At 42.1% G+C, this 19,647-nt stretch overlaps 1 protein-coding gene across 5 annotated transcripts in view; it reads right to left on the bottom strand.

Annotated features, from left to right (window-relative positions):
- CENPI (centromere protein I) overlaps positions 1-19,647 on the bottom strand; it is a 75,820-nt gene that overhangs the window by 50,936 nt on the left and 5,237 nt on the right. For all 5 annotated transcript variants that reach the window (XM_035288631.3, XM_054250868.2, XM_008989602.5 and 2 more), the window contains 4 exons: positions 14,270-14,388; positions 13,869-13,976; positions 1,811-1,859; positions 1,483-1,529 (listed from right to left, as the gene is read on the bottom strand). In XM_035288631.3, the coding sequence (XP_035144522.1) occupies positions 1,483-1,529; positions 1,811-1,859; positions 13,869-13,976; positions 14,270-14,388 (323 nt within the window). The remainder of the gene's footprint in view (positions 1-1,482; positions 1,530-1,810; positions 1,860-13,868; positions 13,977-14,269; positions 14,389-19,647) is intronic.

The following is a 19,647-nucleotide window of genomic DNA, read 5'->3' as shown; positions in this document are numbered from 1 at the left end:
CATAGGGACTAACTATGCCTGTTACTATCATGCATGTTAGGTTACACATGCACATGGCTATGCCTTCTTGGTAAATTATTGGACTTGCCCAAACTCATCAAAATTTAGCTAATCAAAACAATGTTATGTATGCATCTTTTTAAATGGGTATTGATAATGGAATAACTTAGTAATGTACTTATAGAGTGTTAGTAATGAAATCATATATTTAGTGTCTTTTAGATTTTTAGACAATCATCTAATAAATCATTTTTTAACTTGAACATACACTGTGTTTCAGCTAATACTAATCAGCAAGATCTTTTTTTTTTTCTGAGACAAAAGTCTTGCCCTGTAACCCAGGCAGGAGTACAATGGAGCGATCTCAGATCACCGCAACCTCCACCTCCTAGGTTCAATCGATTGTCCTGCCTCAGCCTCCCAAGTAGCTGGGATTACGGGTGCCCACAACCACGCCCAGCTATTTTTTGTATTTTTAGTAGAGACAGGGTTTCACCACATTGGCCAGGATGGTCTCTAACTCCTGACCTTGTGATCCACCTGCCTCAGGCTCCCAAAGTGCTGGGATTACAGGCGTGAGCCACCGTGCTCACCCAGCAAGATCTTTTATTACGGTAAGAATTTTCTTATTCCATTGAAATGTTTTGCTGTAACATGGGAAAAGGTACATCTTTTTCATAATTTCTACTAATGTGAAATAAAATTCAAATTGGACAAAAACATTACCATTAATACCTTCAGAGAACTAAGAAAAAATAATTGTGCCCATGGAGCTAAAACAGAAGGCTATAAAAAAAAGAATAATCATTGAACTGCACTAAGAGAAGACCTGACATTGGAGAAGCACAAATGTGTTCTGTGTTTCCATCTTTCATTCAATAAATGCCTGTAGGCAGGTCATGAAGGCTCCAGTTAGGCATGGCCACTATTACTTCCTATTGTTTCATACCCAAAGCTTCACAGACTTCTGTTACCTGGCAGGTAAAGTGAAAATAACAATGCAAGAGAGCTGTAAAGAACTAGAGATAACAGTCAGAGACTGTATTGAAGTTTAAGCATCCAGAAGATAATGTCTTAAAATGCTTTCCTTGGCCTGCCTCAGTGGCTCACGCCTGTAATCCCAGCACTTTGGGAGGCCGAGGCAGGTGGATCACTTGAGGCCAGGCATTCCAGACCAGCCTGGACAACACACTGAAACACTACCTCTACCAAAAAATACAAAAGTTAGCCAGATGTGGTGGCACGTGCCTATCATCCCAGCTACTCAGGAGGCTGTAGCAGGAGAATCACTTGAACCTGGGAGGCAGAGGACGCAGTGAGCCAAGATCATTCCACTGTACTCCAGTCTGGGCAACAGAGTGAGACCCTGTCTCCAAAAAACAGAAAAAAAGATAATGAGTTATTTGATTTTGTATTCCCAAAGTCTGGCTCTGTACGTGGCACATAGTACCGTGGCAGGTCTTAAGTCTTTTCAGTACTCACCATTTTGGCCTGAAGATCAAGCAGTTTTCTCACACGAAATGGTTTGACTAGAAACATAAAGGAAAGAGGTAGTATGAATTTGGGTTCAGAATAAAAAGAAACTGGTGATATTTAACCACCATGCAGTTCATACAGTTTTTTTTCTTACAATGTATCAAGAAAATAAGCACACTGTTCAGTTAAGCCACTAAGCAGATGCTCTTAAAAATCAATTTCCACAAAATGAATTTTGTCATATAACTAATGCTAATAGTGATTTTAACTTTAAAAAGGCCAATACAAATGCACACTCCACAAAGTGTAATATAACTGTAATGAAAATACTCACCATTCTCTTTTTTGGTAAGTAAATATAACAAATGGCAAACATAAGGGCACTGTTAAAACATAAAAAATTTAAGAGAAATGATAATATGTCTTGAACACAGGGGTAACATATTTTCCTCAAATGTCAATCTTATGCTGATTAAGTAAAAAACCTTCAGGACTTCACTGAAAAATAGTCTTACAAAGCATCTCTTTTTCCTACTGATTTAAAAAAAACAATAGTTTTAGTCAACATCCCATTAGGTCATTTTTTTAGTTATTTTTGGAATGTAAACATATTGCAGACAATCTGAAAAACAAAATTACCTATCATCCTTCTACCTAACAAAAATTCATGCATTCCTTTCAATATTTGTATGTATGTAGTTACTAAATTCATACAAATATTGAAAAAATTGCATGAATTTTTGTTATTTCTTTCAATATTTTTAGGTATGTATGTATTGTTAGTTAGTAGAGACAAAGTCTCACTATACTGCCCAGGCTGGTCTCTAACTCCTGGCCTCGAGTGATTCTCCTAACTCAGCCTCATAAAGTATGAGGATTATAGGCATGAGCCACTGAGCTTGGCCCATACTTAAGACATAAACTTGAAACTTTTATCCTGATTTCCTATTTAAAACCATTTTCCCATGTTGTTCAGTCTCCAAAATTATCATTTTCTTTTTTTTTTTTTTTTTTTTTGAGACGGAGTTTCGCTCTTGTAACCCAGGCTGGAGTGCAATGGCGCGATCTCGGCTCACCGCAACCTCCGCCTCCTGGGTTCAGGCAATTCTCCTGCCTCAGCCTCCTAAGTAGCTGGGATTACAGGCACGCACCACCGTGCCCAGCTAATTTTTTGTATTTTTAGTAGAGACAGGGTTTCACCATGTTGACCAGGATGGTCTCGATCTCTTGACCTTGTGATCCACCCGCCTCGGCCTCCCAAAGTGCTGGGATTACAGGCGTGAGCCACCATGCCTAGCCAAAATTATCATTTTCAATGCTGCTTCATATTCCAGTGAGTATATATACAAGAATTCAATTAACAGCTTGGTCTTCAGTTTGGCAAATACCATGCACTCAATTTGCTAATTAAATTATTGAATGATTGATTCCCTTATACCATTTCATTTTCAGTGTCCATCTGTTGAGGTCTTATTCTAGACCAGGGGTCAGGAAACTATGGTCTACCTGTTTTTGTAATTAAAGTTTTACTAGGACACAGCCACACTCATTCATTCGCTTATTGTCTACAGCTGCTTGCACACACCAGTAGAATTGAATAGCTGCAACAAAGACAATATTCTCAGGCCCAGAATATGTACTACCTGTCCCTTTAAGAAAAATTTGCCAACAACCTCTCTAAATAATAGGTAAGTGAAAAAATAAAGTATTTAATGGTATTAGAGAAAGCAACAAAAGCAAAGACTTTCCTTAAACAAATTTGTATTTTTGTAGTCATGACTCTAAACTTCAAGGTCTAAAGTACAGCATATTCCATATTGCTTCTTCTATACTTAGAAATGGTTTCTTTCTTTCTTTCTTTTTTTTAAAGACAGGGTTTCAGCATGTTCATCAAGCTAGTCTTGAATTCCCAACCTCAGGTGATCCGCCCGCCTTGGCCTCCAAAGTGCTTGGATTACAGGCGTGAGCCACCATGCCCGGCCAGAAATGGTTTCAAAAAAAATAAGTTAATTAAAAAAAAAAGAGGAAAAAAACAAGGCCAGGCATGGTGGCTCACGCCTGTAATCCAAGCACTTTGGAGGCCAAGGCGGGCGGATCACCTGAGATCGGGAGTTCAAGACCAGTCTGACCAACATGGTGAAACCCTGTCTTTAAAAAAAAAAAAAAAAGAAATGGTTTCAGAAGCCAGGCATGGTGGCTCATGCCTGTAATCCCAGTACTTTGGGAGGCCAAGGCAGGTGGATCAGGAGTTCGAGACCAGCCTGACCAAATGGAGAAACCCCATCTCTACTAAAAATACAAAATTAGCCGGGCATGGTGGTGCATGCCTGTAATCCCAGCTACTCGGGAGGCTGAGGCAGGAGAATCACTTGAACCCAGGAGGCGGAGGTTGCAGTGAGCCAAGATCACGCCATTGTACTTCAGCCTGGGCAACAAGAGTGATACTCCATCTCAAAAAAAAAAAAGAAAAAATCTACTCTGTGTGTGTGTGTGTGTGTGTGTGTGTGTGTGTGTGTAAAGGGATGGAGAAAAACAAGCTACAACTAAAACCATACAACAGCAGCATATAAGCCAGGAGCAGTGTAATGAGAGTTAAAGCATTCTTCAGTACCCTACGACAGGGAGAGAAAAAAAGAAAATGAAAAACAGAGTTAAAGCATCCTAAGGTCTTTGTATCATATAAGATAAAGGTAAAGATGCCAGTCACCTTTAGACTTTAAGTATGCGTGTTAAGTAGGTATGAATACACTTTGAAGAAGAGTCACAGAGTATGTGACTTCCAAACAAGAATAGGAAAAAAACTAGGGTCAATCCAAAAAAAGGAGGATAGAGAACACCTGGAAAAAAAAACCCCAACTCATTTAGAATTATCTCAAAATAAGATATCTGAATTTATTTTTACTATATCAGTAGTCATTACCAAGGTAAATAAACTAATTCTTAGCCGGGAAAGGCGACAAAGCAAGATATCGTCTCAAAAAAAAATAAAAAAAATTAGAGGACCCTTTGGCCGGCCATGGTGGCTCACACCTATAATCACAGCACTTTGGGGAGCTCAAGGCAGGTGGATCACCTGAGGACAGGAGTTAAAGATCAGCCTGGCCATCATGGGGAAACCCCATCTCTACTAAAAATATGAAAAAATTAGTCAGGCATGGTGGTGGGCACCTGTAATCCCAGCTACTCAGGAGGCTCAGGCAGGAGAATCGCTTGAACCCAGGAGGTGAAGGTTGCCGAGAACTGAGATCATGCCATTTTACTCTAGCCTGGGCAACAAGAGCAAAACTCTGTCTCAAAAAAAAAAAAAATATATATATATATATATATATATTTACCACAAAGAGCTTTTGTTTATCTGGATTACGTCTGTCAATACTCACCATGTTGCAAATAATACTGAGAATTTATTTTTTTGAGACAGGTTCTTGCTTGTCACCCATGCTGAAATGCAATGGCATCATAACAACTCACTGCTGCCTCCAACTCCCAAGCTCAAGTGATCTTCCTACCCCAGCCTCCCAAGTAGTCAGGCAGGACTACAGGTGCATGCCACTACACCCAGCTTTCTTTTTTTTTTTAAGTAAAGACAGGGTCTCACTAGGCTGGAATGCAATGGCATGATCTCAGCTCACTGCAACCTCCTCTTCCTGGGCTCAAGCAATCCTCCTGCCTCAGCCCCCCAAGTAGCTGGAACTATAGATGCATACCACCACACCCAGCTGATTTTTGTATATTTTGTAGAGATGGGGTTTCACCATATTGTCCAAGTTGGTCTCGAACTCCTGAGCTCAAGTGATCTGCCCACCTCAGCCCCCGGAAGTGCTGGGATTATAGGCATAAGCCACCATGCCTAGCCTATTTCTACAATTTTTTTTTGAGACAGTTTCACTCTGTCTCCCAGACTAGAGTACAGTGGCACAATCTTGGCTCACTGCAACCTCCACCTCCTGGGTTGAAGCAATTCTCTGCCTCAGCTTCCCGAGTAGCTGGGATTACAGGCACCCACCATCACACCTGGCTAATTTTTGTATTTTTAGTAGAGATGGGGTTTCACCATCTTGGCCAGGCTGGTCTGGAACTCCTGACCTCATGATCCACCCACCTTGGCCTCCCAAAGTGCTGGGATTACAGGCATGAGCCACTGTGTTCGGCCATACAAATCTTTTTAATGTCTCTGGCTTAAAAGAATACAGTTGGATTCTGTGCTGCAGCACCAATTCTGTTGTTTTGATTGAAGATCAATCTTCAATCTTATGTTTTATATTAAGAAAATCCAGCCTCATACCGATATGTAGTTGGAAAAGGTAGGAATATTTTAAAAGCCTTTTCAGAAAACTGTGGGTATTAGTCTTTGATACTACACCAAAACTTGACAAGTGATAGTTTCTTAAGGGTTAGCTGCAATGTAGAATATGAAACATTCGCAGTAAAAGCTCTGTACTCTGCTCCATTAAAATTCATTGATGTATCTTCTACTTTGAATGGATCTTTTATCCATGTATGAATTTAGAACATCATACTTGTTAATCTGGAAAATATTGGCTCGCTGAGTTATACTGAGCTTCCAAATGCTGACACATTTCATTATATGATAACTAAAAATCACATCATTAATACCATGACCAATCATTAGAAAAGTCAGGTAACTGAAAGCCATCTGGCTCATAATGGCAGAAACAAATTTTCCAAACTTCAATTTTTCACTTCAATGCTCAAATTTTATCACCAGCAACAGATACTGCCAGTTGTTTTCTTTGAAATAACAGGTTTATTTTGTGCATTTTCAAGAAAACATCTTCCAAATACTCAAGTCTGAATAACTATGGTTCGTATGTCAGTCATTGCTTTTATTTTTTCCACTCTTTTTTTCTTTTTATTTTTCCACCCAAATCTCATCTTGAATTTTTTTTTTTTTGAGACAGAGTCTCACTCTGTCCTCCAGGCTGCAGTGCAGTGGTGTGACCTTGGCTCACCATAACCTCCGCCTCCTGGGTTCAAGCGATTCTCCTGCCTCAGCCTCTGGAGTAGCTGGGACTACAGGCACATGCCACCATGCCCGGTCAATTTTTGTATTTTTAGTAGAAACAGGGTTTCACTGTGCTGGCCAGGATGATCTCTATCTGCTGACCTCATGATCAGCCCACCTCAGCCTCCCAAAGTGTGGGGATTACAGGCATGAACCACCGTGCCCAGCTGTCAGTCATTCTTTCAAATAAAAATGGAGGCTGGGCACGGTGGCTCTCACCTATAATCCCAACATTTGGGAGGCCGAAGCAGGCGTATCACCTGAGGTCAGGAGTTCGAGACCTGCCTGGCCAACATGGTGAAACCCCGTCTCTACTAAAAATACTTAGCCTGGCGTGGTGGCACACACCTGTAGTCCTAGCTACTTGGGAGACTGAGGCAGAAGAATCGCTTGAACCCAGGAGGCAGAGAGCAGAGATCGAGCCACTGCACTCTAACCTGGGCGGAGCGAGACTCTGTCTCAAAAAAAAGGGAGCTAGTTTGACTCGCAACTCAATCACACAAATGCTTTTCCTCAGAATAACCACTGTACTTTAGTATGCAGCACTGTGTTTGTACTTGCCATTTTATCACACAAAATATTAAAGATGTAGAGATTTAGGATGGGTGCAATGGCTCATGCCTGTAATCGCAGCGCTTTGGGAGGCCAAGGTGGGCAGATCACGAGGTCAAGAGATCAAGACAATCCTGGCCAACATGGTGAAACCCCGTCTCTACTAAAAATACAAAAACTAGCTGGGCATGGTAGCACGTGCCTGTAGTCCAAGCTGCTCAGGAGGCTGAGGCAGGAGAATCACTTGAACCGAGGAGGCAGAGTTTGCCATGAGCTGAGATTATGCCACTGCACTGCAACCTGGTGACAGAGCCAGACTGTCTCAAAAAAAAAAAAAAAAAGATGTAGAGATTTAATAAAAATTAGTTAATTTTTACTGCTTCACTTGACATTCTTAAATGAAATTAGCATTTTTGTTTTTTACCGCAATGAAGAACAAAATGAAGAATATGCTAGTACAGTTTGGTGCCACTGCTTTGATTCATGTTAAAGGGCCAGTAGTTTTACCCACCATTGCTTTAGCACCATCAGTGTCAAGGTCAACAAAGTGAAAATGGCAAATAATACCTTGGGATTAAGAAAATAATTTTGACCTCTCAGACTTCCTGAAAGGGTCTCAGGGAGCCTCAGGGGGTCCACAGATCATATTTGAAAATTTCTTGTCCAGGATATCATGATATACCCAGATTACCATGTTTAGCTTCCTAATTAGTCTTCTGGCCTTCAGCCTCCCTCCTAATTCACATTGTTCGGCACTACTAGATATAGCTTCCTGCTTTCAACATATCCGACCCAGAAATTTTCAGTAATTTCCCCACTGAATAAAGTTCAAATTCCTTAGCATCACATTGGAAGAACTCTACAATCTGTCTTCACCCAACTTTTTCAGCTTTACCACCTATCAGCACCTCCAATTAAGTCAGGCTGGTCTGTTTAAGGTCTCCTAAAACACAATTTACACATCTCACAACTTTGCTTGAACTATCTCCCATCATATCAAATATCATTTTCTGTCATCAAATCCCAAATCCTATTCTACCTGTAAGGCCCAGCTCAACACCCACATATTTTATGATGCTTTTACTAATCATTTTGATTTACAGTGCTTTCTTCCTTCCTGGAAATATTACAGCAATTATTATCCTCAAACTATCATATACTATTTTTGATAATTCAACTCTATGTGATTTCCTTAATTCCCCAACCAGATTTCAAGTTCCTGGAGTAAGGAAACTCTATGCTAAACTTTGAATCTTCTACAGTGCCTAGGATAATGCAATGAACACACTGGAAACATCATTTTTAAAAAATAAAATCAATAAATGAATTCCCTTCCCAAAGGCAAGAGAAATAGAGTTAGATGAGTGATTCACACGGTCCATGAACTACTGATGGTCCTAAAAAGTCTTCCAGGTGGACAGTAGATTGATTTCTTAAAGTTATTAATGTTTTTAAGGGAAATAATTATGCTATTTAATCAAAATCACTCCATTAGCACTCATGAAAAGGAATTCTCTCCTTCTTATTAATTCTGATGAGGCTTTTACAGTGTTAATCAAGAAAATGTAGGCCGGGCATGGTGGCTCACACCTGTAATCCTAGCACTTTGGGAAGCCAAGGTGGGTGGATCACCTGAGGTCAGGAGTTCAAGACCAGCCTGGCCATGATGGTGAAACCCCATCTTAAAAAAAAAAAAAAAAAGGGGGGGACTATGGGAGAAGATGGTGCTGTAGGACCAACTCAGGATTGCAGCTCCCAGTGAAACCACAGATGGTGAGTGGACGCCGCATTTCCAGACGGATCTTTATTGCCCACAGACCAGGAGATTCCCAGGTGTAGGAGCCCCATGAGCCGCCAGCGCAGCTGTTTGGGCTGGCACAGCTGTTTGGGCTGGGGCTGCAGCACAGCAGCACTCCATACAAAATACACTGGTTTGGTTGCCCTGTTAAACCGGCAATCAGAGATTTCAGAAGGAAGATTAGCACATTCATCTGATTAAATGGGACTTAAACAGAAAGTCAGGCCAGGAGATTCCCAGGCAGCAATGTGGTTCCAGCCGACGCAGTGGGTCGCTGCACAGGAAATCACACAGATCTGGCGCCCTTTCAGCAGGTGACTGGAACACCTGGGAGAGAGTCAACCGTTCAACTTAAAAAAAAAGGGGCGGGCTCTGGGGCAGGGAGCCAGGTTATCAGGCTTGGTGGGTCCCACCCCCACAAAAACAAACAAAACAGCAATTGGAAACGCTCGGGGTTGAGAGTTTCACGGCAAGCACAGCTGAACCCAGGATGGTGCAGCTCGGAGGGGGAGGGGCGTCCACCATTACCGAGGCACTTGACCCCTACGGAGGTACACTGCCATTGCTGACGCAGCCTGCCGTTGCTGAGGCAACCCGCCATAACAGAGAGAGTCTGCCACTACAGAGGCGGGCCATCATCACCACGGGAGCTCTAACCACACCCATATAAACAGGACTACAGAGAATTACACACAGCAGCAGGGCAGAGCCATGGCAGCACAGTGGAGCCACGGCAGCAAGGCGGAGCCCATGGCAGCAGGGCAGAGCCCACGGCAATAGGGTAGAGCCCACGGCAGCTCAGCATAGCCACTACAGGCAGGCAGTGATTAGACTGCCTCCTTGCTGGGCAGGACAGTGCCACGGATACTCATAAATAAAGCCCTAACTCCCCGGGACCGAGCACCTGAGGAAAAAAAAGGGGGCTTTATGAGTTCTGCTGCAGCAGATTTAAACGTACCTGCCTAGCAGCCCTGAATGAACAACGGAGCTCACAACTCAGCACTTGAGCTCCTATAAAGTACAGACTGTCTCCTCAAGTATAAAGTACAGACAGTCTCCTCAAGTAGCTCCCTGACCCCCATATATCCAAAGAGTCACCTCACAAAGGAGAGCTCAGACTGACATTTGGCGGGCATCATTCGGGGACAAAGATAGAAGAAGAAGAAACTGGTAGCAACCCTCATGGTTCCGCAGCTGCTACAGGTGTATCCCAGGCAAGCAGGGCCTGGAGTGGACCTCAGTAGTCCTACAGCAGAGGGGCCACTGTTAGAAGGAAAATTAAGAAACAGAAATACTTCATCATCAACAATCTGGACGTCCACTCAGAGACCCAATTGGAAAATCAGCAACTACTCAGATGACAGATGGATAAATCCACAAAGATGGGAAGAAACCAGTGCAAAAAGGAGGAAAACACCCGAAACCAGAACACTTCACCTCCTACAAGGGACCACAACTCCTCACCAGCAAGGGAACAAAGCTGGACAGAGAATGGGTGTGATGAAATGACAGAATCAGACTTCAGAAGGTGGGTAATGAGAAACTTCCGTGAGCTAAAAGAACATGTTCTAACTCAATGCAAAGAAACTAAGAACCTTGAAAAAAGATTTGAGGAAATGATAGCAAGAATGGACAACTTAGAGAGGAATATGAGTGAATTGAAGGAGCTGAAAAACACAACACGAGAACTTTGTGAAGCATGCACAAGTTTCAACAGCCGAATTGACCAAGCAGAAGAAAGGATATCAGATGTCGAAGATCAACTCAATGAAATAAAATGAGAAGCCAAGATTAGAGCAAAAAGTGCAAAAAGGAATGAACAAAGTCTCCAAGAAATGTGGGACTATGTGAAGAGACCTAATCTACGTTTGATAGGTGTACCTGAATGTGACGAAGAGAATGAATCCAAGCTGGAAAACACTCTTCAGGATATTATCCAGGAAAACTTCCCCAACTTAGCAAGGCAGGCCAATATTCAAATCCAGGAAATACAGAAAACACCACAAAGATATTCCTCAAAAAGAGCAACCCCAAGGCACATAATTGTCAGATTCACCAGGGTTGAAATGAAGGAGAAAATGCTATGGGCAGCCAGAGAGAAAGGTCGGGTTACCCACAAAGGGAAGCCCATCAGACTCACAGCAGATCTCTCAGCAGAAACCCTACAAGCCAGAAGACAGTGGGTGTCAATATTCAACATCCTTAAAGAAAAGAACTCTCAACCCAGAATTTCATATCCAGCGAAACTAAGCTTCATAAGTGAAGGAAAAATAAAATCCTTCACGAACAAGCAAGTACTCAGAGATTTTGTCACCACCAGGCCTGCTTTACAAGAGCTCCAAAAACCACATGATTATCTAAACTGACACAGAGAAGGCCTTAGACAAAATTCAACAGCCCTTTATGCTAAAAACCCTCAATAAACTCGGTATTGATGGAACATATCTCAAAATAATAAAAGCTATTTATGACAAACCAACAGCCAATATCATACTGAATGGGCAAAAACTGGAAGCATTCCCTTTGAAATCTGGCACTAGACAAGGATGCCCTCTCTCACCACTCCTATTCAATATAGTACTGGAAGTTCTAGCCAGAGCAATGAGGCAAGAAAAAGAAATAAAGGGTATACAAATAGGAAAGGAGGAAGCCAAACTGTCTCTATTTGCAGACAACATGATAGTATATCTAGAAGACCACATCACCTCAGCCCAAAAACTCCTGAAACTGATAAGCAACTTCAGCAAAGTCTCAGGATATAAAATCAATGTGTGAAAATCACAAGCATTCCTATACGCCAATAACAGACTTAAAGAGAGCCAAATTAAGAACGAACTGCCATTCATAATTGCTACAAAGAGAATAAAATACCTAAGAATACAACTAACAAGGAATGTAAGGGACCTCTTCAAGGAGAACTACAAACCACTGCTCACCAAAATAAGAGAAGACACAAACAGATGGAGAAACATTCCATGCTCATGGTTAGGAAGAATCAATATCGTGAAAATGGCCATACTGCCTAAAGTAATTTGCAGACTCAACGCTATCCCCATCAAGCTACCATTGACTTTCTTCACAGAACTGGAAAAAACCACCTTGAACTTCATATGGAGCGAAAAGAGAGCCCGCATAGCCAAGTCAATTCTAAACAGAAAGAACACAGCAGGAGGCATCACACTACCGGACTTCAAACTATACTACAAGGCTACAGTAATCAAAACAGCATGGTACTGGTACCAAAACAGAGATATAGACCAATGGAACAGAACAGAGGCATTGGAGGCAACACAACATATCTACAACCATACAATCTTTGATAAACCTAACAAAAACAAGCAATGGGGAAAGGATTCCATGTTTAACAAATGGTGTTGGGAAAACTGGCTAGCCATGTGCAGAAAGCAGAAACTGGACCCCTTCCTGACACCTTACACTAAAATTAACTCCAGATGGATTAAAGACTTAAACATAAGACCTGGCACCATAAAAACTCTAGAAGAAAATCTAGGCAAAACCATCCAGGACATAGGAGTAGGCAAGGACTTCATGACCAAAACACCAAAAGCATTGGCAGCAAAAGCCAAAATAGACAAATGGGACCTAATCAAACTCCACGGCTTCTGCACGGCAAAAGAAACAGTCATTAGAGTGAATCGGCAACCAACAGAATGGGAAAAAATTTTTGCAGTTTACCCATCTGACAAAGGGCTGACATCCAGAATTTACAAAGAACTCAAACAGATTTACCAGAAAAAACAAACAAGTCCATTCAAAAATGGGCAAAGGATATGAACAGCCACTTTACAAAAGAAGACATACATGAGGCCAACAAACAGGAAAAAATGCTCATCATCACTGGTCATTAGAGAGATGCAAATCAAAACCACATTGAGCTACCATCTCACGCCAGTTAAAATCATTTAAAAATCTGGAGACAACAGATGCTGGAGAGGATGTGGAGAAAAAGGAACACTTTTACACCATTGGTGGGAGTGTCAATTAGTTCAACCATTGTGGAAGACAGTGTGGCGATTCCTCAAGGACCTAGAAATAGAAATTCCATTTGACCCAGCAATCCCATTACTGGGTATATATCCAAAGGACTATAAATCGTTCTACTATAAGGACACATGCACACGAATGTTCATTGCAGCACTGTTTACAATAGCAAAGACCTGGAACTAACCCAAATGCCCATCGATGATAGACTGGACTGGAAAAATGTGGCACATATACACCATGGAATATTATGCAGCAATCAAAAACGATGAGTTTGTGTCCTTTGTAGGGACATGGATGAATCTGGAGAACATCATTCTCAGCAAACTGACACAAGAACAGAAAATGAAATACCGCATATTCTCACTCATAGGTGGGTGATGAACAATGAGAACACATGGGCACAGGTAGGGGCGCACTACACACTGGGGTCTATTGGGGGGAATAGGGGAGGGACAGTGGGGGAGAGCTGGGGAGGGATAGCATGGGGAGAAATGCCAGATGTGGGTGAAGGGGAGGAAGACAGCAAATCACACTGCCACGCGTGTACCTATGCAACTATCTTGCATGTTCTGCACATGTATCCCAAAACCTAAAATGCAATAAAAATAACAATAATAATAATAATAAATAAAAAAGAAAATGTAGACTAAATGACTCAGAGGACCCTGCTGAAGAGGTTTAAAAAGGAAAAGATGGGAATGAGTGCTCTAGCTCAGCAGAGACTCCAACGTGGAATCAACTCTATCTGTAACATTTCTATTTCCTTAAAAGAAGATATAAAGTAGACATGATAAAAAAATTTTGTTAATCTGACAGACACGTGAAAAATAGAATGCTATTCTTTGCCCTTTTCTGTATATTTCATATGTCTATGTTATCTTGGTACATTTCTGTATGCTTATTTTTAAAATAAGGAAAAACACATTGTGTAGCACTCTGAAGCATATATGGTACATTAATATACACACGTACTATTTGATTGATGCTCAATACTGTCCAATTTTTACTTACCAATGCATCTTCTTGCAATAAGGCAAAAAAGAAGCCATAGAGCAAGTTAATTTGCTCCTTATGATCAATGAAGTCAAACATTGCAACCAGCCAACGATAAAAAAGTACCTATCAAAAAGACAAAATACTTATCTTTAAATAACTATAACTGGTACAGAAGAGTTTAATTCAGCCTTCCCACTCCCCGGGCTGTTTTAGAAGCTTCCAGCACAAAGTAGAATGACAGATTTTACTTCTCAGTAAAAATTTCTGTTTGAACATAGTCCTTGCATCAAGATGTATTATTCCAAAACTACAGGCTTTGCACAAAAGGCCATTGCCATTACTTCATAAGTGGCTCTTCCCTGCCAGCCCTTAAGTGGTTCTGAAGGACGTATCAACATAGTGTTTACAAAGGTTACCTTAGTGCTACCAGAACACTTGCCAACACAAAGCCAGGAGACAGCCTTAACCACAGAATCTTCTGATATTACCGTTGCTGGGATCATGCACTTCAATATCCGCGTGTTTACAGCATTTCCTGGAAAGCAGACAAGCTAAATTAAACATTTTAGTGTCTCAATTGTTCTTTCACTATTATTCACTCTTAGATCTAAAAATCTCACATTATATTGAAGGCAATAAAAACCAACAGTATGGCTGGGTGCGGTGGCTCACGCCTGTAATCCCAGCATTTTGGAAGGCCGAGACAGGCAGATCACAAGGTCAAAAGATCGAGACCATCCTGGCCAACATGGTGAAATCCCATTTCTACTAAAAATACAAAAATTAGCTGGGTGTGGTGGCGCGTACCTGTAGTCCCAGCTACTCGGGAGACTGAGGCAGGAGAATTGCTTGAACCTGGGAGGCAGAGATTGCGGTGAGCTGAGATCGCGTCACTGCACTCCAGCCTGGCCCCTGGCAACACAGCAAGACTCTGCCTCAAACAAAAATAAAAAATAAAAAAAACAACAGTATGTAAAATTCAGTATCTCTTACCATCATTAATAAATTGTTCAAAACAAAAATGTACTTTTAACTATTAATATAAACCATAAGGCAATGTCTGGGCACAGTGACTCATGCCTGTAATCCTAACACTTTGGGAGGCCGAGGCAGGCAGATCACTTGAGCTCAGGAGTTCACAACTAGCCTGAGCAACATGACAAAACCCCATCTCTACTAAAAATACAAAAATTAGCCAGGGGTGGTGGTGCAAACCAAGCAACTAAGGAGGCTGATGTGGGGGGATCACCTGAGCCCAGGGAGGTCAAGGCTGCAGTAAGCCATGATCATGCCACTGTATTCCAACCTGGGTGACAGAGTGAGACCCTGTCTCAAAAATAAAATATATATATATATATATATATATATATATATGGCAAATTGGCCCAAATATTTCTATTTTAAAAATATAGGCCGGATATGGTAGCTCACACCTGTAATCCCAGCACTTTGTGAGGTCAAGGCAGGCAGATCACCTGAGGTAGGGAATTCAAGATCAGCATAACCAACATGAAGAAACCCTGTCTTTACTAAAAATACAAAAAATTAGCCAGGCGTGGTGGCAGGCACCTGCAACCCCAGCTGCTCGAGAGACTGAGGCAGGAGAATCGCTTGAACCTGGGAGGCAGAGGTTGCAGTGAGCTGAGATCATGCCACAGCACTCCACCCTGGGCAACAGAGTGAGACTGTCTCAAATAAAAAAACTAAAAAATATAAATTTCTTCTTGGGGTGATAAAAATATTCAAGAATTAGACAGTGGTGATGATTATACAACTCTGTGACTATGCTTTTTAAAAAATGCTGAATTTGGGGCCGACCATGGTGATACATGCCTATAATCCAGGTACTTTGGGAGGCTAAGGCAAACGGATCACTTGAGCCCAGGAGTTTGAGACCAGCCTGGGCAACACAGCAGGACCCTGTCTCCATGAAAAATCAAAATCAAAATTAGCTGGGCATGGTGGAGCCTCCTGGGAGGCTGAGGTTGAAAGACTGATTGAGCCTAGGAGTTTGAAATTAGCCTGGGCAATATCGTGAGACCCCAATCTCTACAAAAAGTACAAAAATTAGCCAGATGCAGTAGCATATGCCTATAGTCCCAGCTACATGGGAGGCTGAGGTGGGAAGACAGCTTGGGCCTGGGAGGTGGAGGTTGCAGTGAGCTGCGATTGCACCACCGGACTCCAGCCTGGGTGACAGAGTGGGACCCTGTCTCCAAAAACAAAAATACTGAATTTTTAAAACAATGAATTTTATGAGGGCATGGTGGCTCACAACTGCAATCCCAGCACTTTGTGAGTCTGAGGTGGGTGGATCACCTGAGTTCAGGAGTTCAAGACCAGCTTGGCCAACATGGTAAAACCTAATCTTTACTAAAAACACAAAAATTAGCTGGGCATGGTGCTGGGCACCTATAATCCCAGCTACTTGGGAGGCTGAGGCAGGAGAATCACTTGAACCCGGGAGGTGGAGGTTGCAGTGAGCCAAGATCACGCCATTACACTCCAGCCTGGGCAACAGGAGTGAAACTCCATCTCAAAAAAAAAAAAAAAGGAAGAAACAAAATGAAAAGACAAAGCCAGGAACGGTGGCTCAAGCCTATAATCCCCGCACATTGGGAGGCTGAGGTCATGAGTTCAAGACCAGCCTGGCCAACATAGTGAGACACCTAAAAATACAAAACTGCCTAATCTCTACTAAAAATACAAAAAATTAACTGGGCGTGGTGGCGGGCACCTGTAATCCCAGCTACTGGGGAGGCTGAGGCAGGAGAATTGCTTGAACCTGAGAGGCAGAGGTTGCAGTGAGTGGAGATTGCACCATTGCCCTCCAGCCTGGGCAACAAGAATGAAACTCCGTCTCAAAAAAAAAAAAAAAGAGTTCTATCTCCAAAAAACCCTTTCAATCATGGGAATATTTCAAAGATTTCATTTTTCTCAATGGCATAATAGATTTATTTAAAGCTACCAAGGGACACCTTGCATGAGGTGTTACATTTAAGAATATATTTGTTCATGAGAGAATGTGAACTGGAAATAAAAATATAGCCAGGCACAGTAGTTCACACCTGGAATCTCAGCAGTTTGTGGGGCAGAGGCAAGTGGATTACCTGAGGTCAGAAGTTCAAGACCAGCCTGGCCAACATGGTGAAAGCCCGTCTCCACTAAAAACACAAAAACTGGCCAGGCGTGGTGGTGGGTGGAGGTTGCAGTGAGTAGAGATCGTGCTACTGCACTCCGGCCTGGATGACAGAGTGAGACTCTGTCTCAAAATAAATAAATACATATATATATATATATAAAATTAAAAATATATATATCATCTACTTGCCCCTAAAAAGAAGGGAGAATAGCAAAATAGAACAGATATTCTTTTTTTTTTTTTGAGACATGGTCTCACTTTGTCACCCAGGCTGGAGTGCAGTGGTGCAATCACAGCTCACAACAACCTCAAATTCCTGGGCTCAAGCAATCCTCCCACCTCAGCCTCCAGAGTAGCTGGGACTATAGGCAGGTGCCACCATGCTTGCTTACATTTTTTACTTTTAGTAAAGACAAGGTCTCACTATGTTGCCCAAGCTTGTTTCACACTCCTGGGCTGAAGGGATCTGTCTACCTCGACCTCCCAAAGTGCTGCAATTACAGGCATGAGCCACTCTGACTGGCCTAGAACAAGATATTCTTGGAATTGGCTGGCAGTAATATCATTCTACACTAGTCCAATCTTTACACTTGATCTCAGGACTCATGATGTTCTCCCATCTGGTAATAGAAATGATGTCACAGAGATCACCTGAGGTCAGGAGTTCAAGACCAGCCTGGCCAATGTGGTGAAACCCCGTCTCTATTAAAAATACAAAAATCAGCTGGGCACGGTGGTGGGTGCCCGTAATCCCAACTATTTATGCTGCTAGGATATAAACAAATAAATCTAACATGCAAGGGCCAGGAAACTTAGTATATAAAGCATTTGGTTTTCAGAGCTGTCTTATTCTTTTTTTCCCCCAGAGACAGGGTCTTGCTCTGTTGCCCACACTGGAGTACAGTGGTACCGTCATAGCTCACTGTAGCCTCAAACTCATGGGCTCAAGTGATTCTCTTGCCTCGGACTCCCAAGTAGCTAGGACTACAGGCACATGACACTGCACCTAGCTGATTTTTTCTTTTGTTTACTTTTTGTAGACAAGGTTTTACTTTGTTGCCCAGGCTGGTCTCAAACCTGGCTTCAAGCAATCATCCTGCCTTGGCCTCCCAAACTGCTGGGATTACAGGCATGAGCCATGGCACTGTGCCCAGCATTAACTTTTTTTAAGTAGAAAAAAAGGCAGCAGTGTAGTACAGTATAAGCACTAGAATGGGACTTTAGACATCTTATTTCCCCAGTTCTAGCTCTGACATTAAGCAAGTCTCCTTAACTACTCTGAGCTTCTGTTTCCTCACCTTTAAATGAAAGTATTTAGAGTCTAACCTTCTAAGTCTGAATTTAAATGATAAAAAGTTAAAAGGTTCTTTTTTTTTTAAAGACGGGGTTTCGCCATGTTAGTCAGGCTGGTCTTGAACTCCCCACCTCAGGTGATCCGCCTGCCTTAGCCTCCAAAGTGCTTGGATTACAGGCGTGAGCCACCACACCTGGCCAAAAGGTTCTTTTCAAGTAAATAAAATACTGACCAGGTGTTACGTCTAAGAACCTCATCCAACCATCCCCACCAACACCAATTAACTCAGAACAGGAAAAGATGTATTTGCACAAAAGAATCTTGACTGTTAAACTCATAGACACTGGAATGGAGACAGTGTAAGCCATAGATAATGAAGGTAATGAAGTAGACTAAGTAATCTTTTAAGATGCCTTCCAGCAACATTATTTAAATTATTATGTATGCTTCTTAAGAGAAATACTAAAAAATGGTTTTCATGTATTTGGTAACAAGAGTATGTATTCTGTATTTTATTTGTGATATATGGTAACTGGTCATTTTCAGCATATGTATATAGAAACTTTTGGCCTAAACACAAGAAAAGCCAATTTTATAATCTTAACAGATTGGTCTTATGACAAGAACAGTAAATGTAAAGAACTGCAACTGATTCCAATGAACAATCCAAGTCAAAGTCTAAAAGGAAAAACTAATAGCAAAGTGATGACTAAAGTATCCCCAGGTGGGGACTGTGGCTCATGCCAGTAATCCCAGCACTTTGGGAGGCCAAGGCAGGTGGATCACGAGGTCAAGGAGTTCAATACCAGCCTGGCCAAGATGGTGAAACCCTGTCTCTACTAAACATAGAAAAACATTAGCCAGGCGTGTGGCGGGTACCTGTAATCCTAGCTACTCCGGAGGCTGAGGCAGAGAATCACTTATACCTGGGAGGCAGAGGCTGCAGTGAGCCAAGATCAAGCCACTGTACTATGACCTGGGCAACAGAGCGACACTGTGTCTCAAAAAAAAAAAAAAAAAAAAAGCAGCAGCATCCCCTTGGCTGGGCACGGTGGCTCACACCTGTAATCCCAGCACTTTGGGAGGCCAAGGCAGGCAGATCACAAGGTCAGGAGATCGTGACCATCCTGGCTAACATGGGGAAACCCCGTCTCTACTAAAAAAAAAAAAAAAAATACAAAAAATTAGCTGGGCATAGTGGCACACACATGTAGTCCCAGCTATTCAGGAGGCTGAGTCAGGAGAATCGCTTAAACCTGGGAGGCAGAAGTTGCAGTGAGCCAAGACCATGCCACTGCACTCCAGCCTGGGAAACAGAGCAAGATTCTGTCTCAAAAAAACAAAAAAATCAGAAAACA

The sequence above is a fragment of the Callithrix jacchus genome, chromosome X, assembly GCF_049354715.1.
Source record: "Callithrix jacchus isolate 240 chromosome X, calJac240_pri, whole genome shotgun sequence".
NCBI lineage: Eukaryota > Metazoa > Chordata > Mammalia > Primates > Cebidae > Callithrix > Callithrix jacchus.
The sequence above is the reverse complement of the archived record's forward strand: the minus strand, read 5'-3'. Positions and strand labels throughout refer to the sequence as shown.